General features: G+C 32.2%; 1 protein-coding gene across 1 annotated transcript; it reads right to left on the reverse strand.

Moving 5' to 3' along the window:
- Positions 1–6,113: 6,113 nt before the first annotated feature.
- Positions 6,114–9,175, reverse strand: LOC133817872 (uncharacterized). The gene is made up of 10 exons (XM_062250495.1): positions 8,982–9,175; positions 8,374–8,503; positions 8,016–8,154; positions 7,709–7,921; positions 7,476–7,614; positions 7,204–7,354; positions 7,003–7,112; positions 6,827–6,924; positions 6,580–6,649; positions 6,114–6,451 (listed from the first exon to the last, which is right to left on the reverse strand). The coding sequence occupies exons 1-10, from the start codon at positions 9,072–9,074 to the stop codon at positions 6,362–6,364; spliced, it is 1,233 nt and encodes a 410-aa protein (XP_062106479.1). The 5' UTR covers positions 9,075–9,175; the 3' UTR covers positions 6,114–6,361.
- Between the last annotated feature and the right edge of the window lie 625 nt (positions 9,176–9,800).

Raw genomic sequence — 9,800 nt, forward strand, 5'->3', positions numbered from 1 at the left:
GCAGAGTATCGAGCATTGTCCCAAACATCCACTGAAGTAGCATGGTTAAAATCATTGTTCACTGAAATTGGTCTCAAATGTGAAATGCCCGGTGTCATTTGGTGTGATAATGCTAGTGCTAAGCAGTTGTCCTCTAATTCGATTTGTCACAGTCGCACCAAGCATATCGAAGTGGATATTCATTACATTAGTGATTTAATACAGAAAAATGTGGTTGAAGTAAGACACATTCCTACTCATGAGCAAACAGTTGATGTATTTACAAAGGCCCTTTCCATTGAACAATTCGAGTACCTAAAAGGAAAGCTTGCAGTTATTTTCTTACCACAATCAAGCTTGAGGGAGCATGTCAAAATGGAGAATTGAAATCATATAGAATATGCCCTAAAGAATATTCTTGTGGAAGATAATTCTAGAATAGGCAAGTTCCACCTATTGTGGTAATAGGACTATATGTGTAATATTCTACAGCTGTAAAGTAATTGTGTCGTTACATTCGTAGATCTCTATTTGTATATATATATATATAGTCACTGTATTATTGTATTGATTGAAGAAGTAATACAAAGGAATATTATATTATAAACTTTTCATTTCCTTTTATATTTTATACTTTTTGTCTCTTATAGTTTTTAAAAGTTGAAAGTAGAAAAACAATGAGTTTATGCATGAATTATCTAAGGAGAAAGAGGAAAAGTAATTTGATTTCTAAGTTGTTTTGTTTGTGCTTAAATTCCAGATTTTGATGTAGTAGTTAACATTTTGTTGGAGCATTTCCATCAGGATCCAAGTGGGGAAATTTAAACATATGAAGAAGAGACACTTGGAATTTCACTAATTGAGCTGGCAACGAGTGATGAGGTGGCAAAATCAGAGGCATTATGTTGTATTTTTTAAGAAGTTGCAAGGGAATAGAAAGGGAGTCACGTGAGAATAAGAGATAGAAGGGCAATTTTGTACTTGGAAAAAATAGGGGTTTGTACCCTAGCTGAAAGAAAAGGAAATGATAGCCTCCATTTTAGTACATTCTGTCATTTTTCGTTAGAGAAACACCAAGTACAGAGAGAAACCCAGCAGTACAAAGAAGGAAAAGAGGAAAGAAGAAGAGGAGAAAAGAATGACAATCATGTCATCATCATTTTGCCTTATTTCTTCTCTTTTGTTTGTTATTCTTTTCCTATTATTCTCTAGTATTTTGTGTTTGATTACTCGTGGATAGATTTGGATTTGTATTTGCGCTACTTAATTTAGCCATAAACTAGATCTTTTGAGGCTTGAATTATTAATGAACTCTATGTCTTAGTTTTCAATTCCTAACACTTTATTTTAGCAAAAATATACATTGTTCATTCAAGTGTGGTTAATGATTAATTCTTGTTGTTGTTTGGCCATAAATGGCAAGATGTTGAGTTATATTTGTTGTTGGAAAGTTTGAATATAATGAAGGAACTTGAATGACACTAGTAGATAATCTTGTTTGATTATGTTTAGTGAATAGCATAGGAATGTGTTATTTATCTTGTGTAACATTTGTGAATTGAAGCTTAAAATTGTATTCTTAAACTTGATTAGCATAGGAATATGTTTAATTAGGTGAATGAATTAATACCATAGGATTTAGGAAAGTTTTATGAACTTATTTTGTATTATTGTTAACTCTGGGGATTTTGCTCAAATTTTGCTACAGCAAACTGTTCAGGTCACTTGACATGGAAGAATTTAATAGTTCAAGCTCATTTCACCAAATTGATTCTCTTACTTTTAGATTGGCATTTTAGTTTATGTTAAGCATTTTTAATTGATCTAGTTTTAGTTTACAAGAATCAAAACAATTTAATTTTGGTTATTATTGAAATTGTTTGGTAATTAATTTGTGCATTTAGTTTTAATTTGCAATTCCTGTGGAAACGAACTTGAATACTTATCACTTTATTATTTGTGTTTGTGAATGTGCTTGCACATAATTAATTAAATTATATGAGTAGTAATTCTAAGATGACAATTGAACAATGTAAAACCTTAATTAGTTGGCCACCTAACAAGAAATCACAAAATCCATAACATTCAATTGGAAAAATAGAAACAATTTAATATTGAGAGATATTAAAGAATAATAATCATTATCAACAATTAAGAATTCATGTCTTGAGTTTTGAATTAACCCTTAACCTAAAAAACAACCTACTCCATAATAGTAATCATAATCACAAACATAATTAAAATTAAAATTAAAGAGATTAAGGGAATAAAAGAAACTAAATTGATGAACAAAAGTAATGTAGTCTTGTAGTCTTCTCTCCAGTCCTTTTTGAGTCTTTTTCTATCCTAAACCGTAATAAAAAACCCCATCTAAAATTAACCCTAATAATCTTTTATAGTCTCAATTAAATTTTATTTAAAAAGTAATTAAAAAACTAAAAACGACGTCACAGGCCGTGGTCTACAAAATTCGAGCTGCGGCCTAAAACAAAATATGTGCATAAATTGGTCACGCAGGTAGCGGCCTGAAAAAATTGGGCAGCGGCTGACTCACTAGGCAACAGCTTGAAAAAACTGAGCAACGGTCTGTCTGGAACAGAAAAAAAAAAAAAAAACCTGAAATGCCTATTTCATTTAAAGTGTTGCGCCCTGAATTTTATAGGTCGCAGCCTTTCTTCAATTTATTCATTTCTCAACCTTAGAAAGTTTGTACGCTGCCGCCACTTCAATATTTCAATCACGAAAGCCTAGAATACTTCAAAAACTTCATTTTAACCTTATCTCAGTGAGTTTTTTTCAACCTATGATTCATAAACTACACTTGCCATCAAAATGTCAGATTTATCATCATAAAATGAAATGTAGAAAATATGTTGTGGAGACATGAAATTAAGTTAAAACTACTAAAAATGCTATCATAACACCATCTAAGCATGGAAAAACTTATCAAATATTAATATAAAAATGACCTTATCATTATATCACAACAAGCTTTTGGTCCCACTGCCAGGGAGCTTTTGGTCCCACTGCCAGGGATCGAACTCGGGTCACCTGCGTGATAGGATGGTATACTTACCACTATACATAATTGTTTTTGTTACATTGTTTCCTAACATATAGATTGAGAATTTTTTATGCCAAAATATATGATTTTAAAATGTATTGGACAAAATAATCATTACATTTTTAACTTGTATGTTGCTAAAATTAGGATATATTTTGCACACAATTTAATATTCCTAAAAAAAAAAGTGGACCATTACTACAATAATAACATAATTCTTGATAATAATTTATCATGTAAATTTATACGAAGGCGCAAATACTAAAATCAACCCGAGTAAAATATATGATATATATAGTTTTCCTAAATCTTCTAAAATATCCATTTCCTTTTCTTTTTTTATGCATTGACAAGTAGTATTATACAAATGTCATTTTGTCTTTATAAAAAAAAAAGGTACTATTACTTTTCATATTCCACAGACTGTAATTAATACAAACATAAATATGGCATATCCGACCCTACTCTTAGGGTTGCACATCCAGACTCGAAAACTCGAAAAACTCATTTGACCTGTCCGACCCGCACCCGAAAAAATCGAGAAAATGATAAAATCGAATTGTTCGAGTTGGATCGGGCTCAACACGACCTAGGCTCGACCGTGTTCGGGTCGGGTTCAGGTGATTCCTTTTTTTGGTTTTTAAATTTTAGTTTTTTTAATTGTTATTTTAGATTTTTTTAAAAAACTTAACCCTAAAACCTAACATGATTGCCTCTTCCTCTCTCTCTCTCTCTTCCTTCCCTCCCTTTCCCGTCTTCGATTCTCTCTCTCTATGTCTCATCTTCCTCATCACCAGCGTGCCCCCCACCCACCCACCGCCAGGTCTGCGGCCACCACAATCCCCCTGCCTCCTCTCTTCTCCAAGACCCAACGCCAACCCACACCCACGACTACAACCCCTTCTCCTCCTCTGTCCTCTCTCACTCCCTCCCTGTCTTTTAGCGTCCTATGCTCACAGCTCCCCTGCCTCGGTTTGGTGGTGGTTGGCAAGGTGGCAAGGTGGCAAGCGAGGCAGCGACGACACCTAGTGGCAGTCAGCACGGTAGAGACCTCATTAACAAATATATTTTTTTCACCTGAAACCATTTTGATCGAGTTCGGTATTAGTTCTCCCCCACCCGAACCCGAGCATTTCCCACCCGACCCAACCCGATACTATTTTGGGTGGGTTCGGTATTAATTTTCCCCACCCAAAAATAAAAAATTTGAACCCGACCAATCCGAACCTGACAAACTCGCCCAATATGCAGTCCTACCTACTCTTCCTTCATGCCTTCGTCCAAAGAATTAGAAAAGTTGGTATAGCGTTAAAATGTGTGTCATTTTTACGCTAAAAAATAGTATACATACATTCTATTTTTGATAAAGAAAACACTAAATTAGACTAATATATACAAGAATACATAATGGTGAAGCTAAGGTCTAGTATAAATACACACTCTCTCTCTTGCCCATTTAAATAAAAATATTTAAAAATAAGTTATAATTAGTGTCTTGATTAAGTTTTATTATTTTTAATAATAGCTTACAATTTTGATGGTTTTATTATTATTATATGTTATTTATTTATAATACATAGTTTACAATATTATTATTGTTTTCTTGATCTTTTTCTCTTTTTTTTTTTGGTTGTTTTTTTTCCATCTTCTTCTTCGTATTGTTCTCCACTTTTAGCTATTTTTTCATTGAATTACAATTCTAGTATATATATATATATAAATATATATTTTTTTTTATATAAAAAATGTGTAGATAAATGAAATTTTTTGTTTTAATTATTTTTTTATTTTTTTCTGTTAACTTTAACAAAATATTCTTATATTTAACAGAATATTGTTATATTTAACAGTAGAAACAAGACTTAAACTCAAATAAAGTTAAATGAATAAATAATTAAACAAATTAAAATAAGATATTTTTTATATATTTTACAATCATAATTATTTAAAAATAATAAAACTATATATTTTATAATTTAAATAAAATTTAATTAAACTTAATATTATATTAAATATATAATATATAATATTTTGGTGTCACTATCAAATTCAAAAAATAGAACAAACATAAACTTAAACACAAAATAAATTAATTGATTGATTAAAATATGATATTTTAAAAATATTCTACGATAATTTAACTAATTAAACCATATTTATTTAAAAATAATAAAGACATACACATCATTTTTTATCAAAGGATATTGCGAGATATACTATAAACTAAAAATATTTGATGCATTTATACTATTTTCTACTCAATGACTTTTTCTATTTTTATTTTATTTCTATTATTAATTTATTTTTAAATATTATTATATTATATATATCATGTAGCCATACAAATATATATTTATGTCAACGTTGTATTTAGATATTATATATGTAGAGATTATTGATATATACTATAGAACTATAATTCATTCTGTTATATATATAAATAGGGAACGACTACAACGCATCCCTTTTTTTGCAACACTAGTGCATTCTTTTTCTATTTCGGCACCTGAATAGATATAATCCCAATTTTTTTTATATGACGGTGTACATTGTAGATATTTAGAACATCCTGCAGAGTTCAAATCGTCAAATTTTACACGCGTACACAAGAAAACAGGCACACGTGATATACTGGTGTTGCAAAAAAAGGAGATGCGTTGTAGTCGATTCATATATATATATCTTTTAAAAAAAATGAACGAGTTTTGGACGATGCTTCTAAGTAAATATATATACATCCGCCCTTGTATATATATAAACATATGCACCAAGGGGATGCTCATATTGGTCCTTGCTAGTGTGGTCCTTGGTGCTCAGCATTTTTCTAAATAACATTTACTTTAGTTTTAGTTCTTTTCAAGTGAGGCTAACATGTCCCACTCATGACGTAGTGCACCTTTCAAGACTACCATAAATTACAATGACCTAAAATGAAAGGTTGAAATAAGCCACATCGACACAAGAGATGGTCAGATATGAAAAACAGGGCGTCAGTAAACTATGGAGAATTAGTAATTAGCATTATATGAGCTTGAAAATTCTCAACATGCGAAAGGGAAGGTAGTCTCACTTGTCATGTAATAATCATATCATTCACCCATGAATCAAGTGGCAAGTTTGAAGGATGTAACAAATACAAATCAAAAGTCGATTAAGAAATCCTGTCAAAATTGCCAATACATTTGGATTGTGTTCAAGCTGAATGAAACACATGAAGACAATAAATTGTAGCACAGCTATCAATCAGTCTCTCACCTATATCTAGATAACGATGGTGGTCTAAAAATAACAGGAGAATATGAAGAAGAAGAAAAACTCTCAACGAATCATCAACCCTTGTGTTGCCTGCGCAACATCTTCCGTGGGCTTGTTGGCCTGAATAGTGCTGATAACATTGGCCACATTACCCTGGAAATGAAGATTCAATCAATGGAGTTATGCCATACAATAAATGGATGAAAGAAAATTACGAAGTGAACGAATTAATGAGGAAAACAGGGATGACAAACAAAAAGTATCAAGCGCAAGCAGCTTACCCTCCAAGTTGCTAGCTTTGTTTTAAGTGTTTGCCACTGATGTTGACCAAAAATGCGATCAGTGCAACGACTGCACATCATGTGAAAGTCAGTATGGAGACAAATAATTGATACTGGTAAAACAAAACAAAACCTAACAACTAAAGTTTTAAGAAAAGCACACATTCCATATGACAAGGGCAATTCTACCAACACAAATATACATGTCTGAGCCCTAACAACTATATTATAAGAGAACTGAAACTACCTCACGATAACTACTTGATTCATCTGATCCATTTTACAGTCCATTAATTTAGCCGCTATTGCCTTGACCACCCACAATTCCACCTCGTCTTCATTAATCTGCAAAAATAAAACTTTCCATATAGACCAAAGATATCAATGCAATACCAGCAAAGTAAATAGGCAAAGAAAACTAACCCGAAGGGTGTCTTTTATGAGACTGTATGGAATTTGGCCGCTTTCATCAGAGCCAAGATCCACCAATGATATCAGCCTCATTTTAGTTATACAGTCTTCGTGGACAAGACCTACAAAATTATGAAGGTATATTTAAGACGAAAACAAGATACTGACTTTGTGTTGAGAAAACCTTGATGCAAGACTAAGATTTTATATTACCATAACTTTTCAGCAAAGTAGAATTTGCAGCTTGAAATTCCAAGTAAGCATCCAACCTCTGAGTGAGAAAGATCTTCAGGAGCTGATATACCAAGGCATATTTAGCATCCTTCTCCAATTGTGCAACAGCAGGCATGTCTAGCAAATCACACTGCAATAACACAACTTATATCAATTTTCTAAAAACGCCATCAATTTAGTAATCAACATCATAAATAAGTTTAAGAATATAGTTCCACATCAAATGAAAATTCAATTGGATACCATGATACCTGAAACATGTCTGGTGCCTTCACAAATTCAGCAATTGTTTGAACAGCTTCCTCCTTGGCTTCACTCAGAGTATATGAATCTTCAGCAGAGAACGTTTCCAAGTACTTGGTCAGGAATTTAAAAGTATCTTTGGCTGAGCTGAATTAGAAACAGCACAAAAATTAGATAAGTACTTAAAGCTAATTATCAACATATATACATATACATTAAAATGCTTGCAAAACCATCATACCTTTTGTTTTCCTTTAAAACATTTGAGATGGCAAGAAAAAGTTTCCTTTCATCCACAATCCCAACATTCCATTCTTTTAAGAAACTATCTATCTTTTTAAATGAAGGCACAACATTTTCAGTGACCTTTCCATCAATTGCAAGGTTAAGGGCCTTCATGTAAACATAGTATTGGCTGTATGGGTTCTCCAGTAGATTGTACAGATTGAACAAACTGTAAAAAAAAAATTAAAAATTAAAAAAGGCACAAAAATAGTAATAGAAATCCAAGAATTAAAAGCTAAAATTACAAACATTTTGTGTATTACATCTTTAAACGCAATGCAGACTTGTCATTTGGATGTTGAGTAATCTTTCCAGAAATAAGTTTAGCCATCTCAAGTGCTTCATCTGGGCTTTGTGCCTTCGTAACAATGTTGCAAATAACAGTGAAGATGCACTCAAGATCTAGAGCAGATAGGAAACAACAACTTCAATGACTATCAATAAAACACTAGGAAACAAATTTTCTACTCAAATGCTGGTTATCTACTTTTCCTATATTAAACATTACATACGCATCAGTATACCCAAGCTTTGTGCTTACTCTAACCACAGTACAGCGACTCTTTATCAATTTAAGTTCTTGCAAAGAACAATAAATGTAAATTTAGAAGAGATGTTTACCTTTCTCAGAAACTTTTGTAAATATAACTTCAGCTGAAGTGAGCATCAGTGAGACCAAATCGAACCACCTGCCCATTGCCACACATTCTTGTGCTTCAAGACATAGTCTAGTCACTTGGGGCTCAACAACCTTATTCATAGACCAGACAAGTCTAATCAGGTAAACAAATTATACCAACAAACAACCCAATTGGGGAGAATTAATCATGTGAAAGAAAACCTAGTTTTTGTGGGTATGAGAAAAGGTATCAGAAACAACAGCAAGAAGGGTTTTTTACCCCCTTAAAATAAACAAATTAAGTTCTCACTAGAAAAAAAAGAGAGAGAGAGAGAGAGAGAGAGCAATGGGCACCGGATACCCAATTCGTTCAAACTCACTATGTTCAGTCACTCATCTAAATGTAAGACCAATTACAATAACATACGAACTGAACCAACTTTAAAGAAAATAAATAAATAGATGGTTCAAATTTTCGAATCAGACCATTTCAAATATGAAAAGTTAGTCTTGACAATCAATATACATAAATAATACACACACATATATATAACAGGCTTAAAAGCCTGAAATCATGAATCACAATGGTTAAAAAGGAAGGGGAAAAAACCTCAGGACCGGCGTCGGCCCAGGCGAGCTCGGAAGTGAATCGGACGACGGTGATGTTGAGATCTTCTTCGGAGGTAGGAACCACAGTCGTCATTGTTGAAGCTCTCCGCAACTGCACGACAGAACGCAGAGAGGAAAAGGAAAAGAGAAGGAAAACCCTAATAAGAATTTAATCTATTGTGTCTAGTGGGCCTCTTGGGTCTCTAGACGGATATTACTCTCTATAATTCCTTAACAAAAAAGTTTATTTTATTTTTAGAAAGGAAAGAGTAATTATTATATAAAATATCAATTATATACCCATTTTAACACACTAATTTTACAAAAAAGAAAAGGGGTAAATGCGCAAAAATATCCAATGTTTGGCATTTGGACGTGGCATAGGCTCAATCCTTTTTTTTTTTTTGTCGGGAAAGTACCCAAATTTAGTAAAATAGAAATTTTGTCCATCTTTGTTAGCTATTAGGGTAAATGCGTCAAAAATACTTAATGTTTGGCGTTTATACACAACATGAACCCAATTTTATTTTTTCTTGGGGAAAGTAGTAAAACTTAGTAAAACAATAATTTTATCCACCATCAATTACACTCCATTAGTTGTTGACATGACCAACGCGTGTCACTTCGTGATTGATCTAGCTCATACATATTTTTAAAACATCATTTAATTAATTTTAAAATAAAAAATTTATTAAAAATATATAAATTAACTATAAATAGGCTTGTGGTTTACATTTATGAACTATGGTTTACATTTTTGGCTAGTGGTTCACATTTAAAAGGATTGTGATTTACATTTCAACGTCTTATGGTTTATAAT

This window comes from Humulus lupulus, chromosome 2 (genome assembly GCF_963169125.1).
Source record: "Humulus lupulus chromosome 2, drHumLupu1.1, whole genome shotgun sequence".
Taxonomy (NCBI): domain Eukaryota; kingdom Viridiplantae; phylum Streptophyta; class Magnoliopsida; order Rosales; family Cannabaceae; genus Humulus; species Humulus lupulus.

Bases quoted from the DNA above. Each gene is read 5' to 3' on its own strand.
- LOC133817872 (XM_062250495.1), bottom strand. From the start codon at position 9,074: ATGACGACTGTGGTTCCTACCTCCGAAGAAGATCTCAACATCACCGTC. The intron at 7,615-7,708 runs GTATGATGGTTT...TTTCTAATTCAG, and splicing joins GTTTTAAAGGAAAACAAAAG to CTCAGCCAAAGATACTTTTA. The intron at 7,355-7,475 runs GTATCATGGTAT...GTGTTATTGCAG, and splicing joins AGGCACCAGACATGTTTCAG to TGTGATTTGCTAGACATGCC.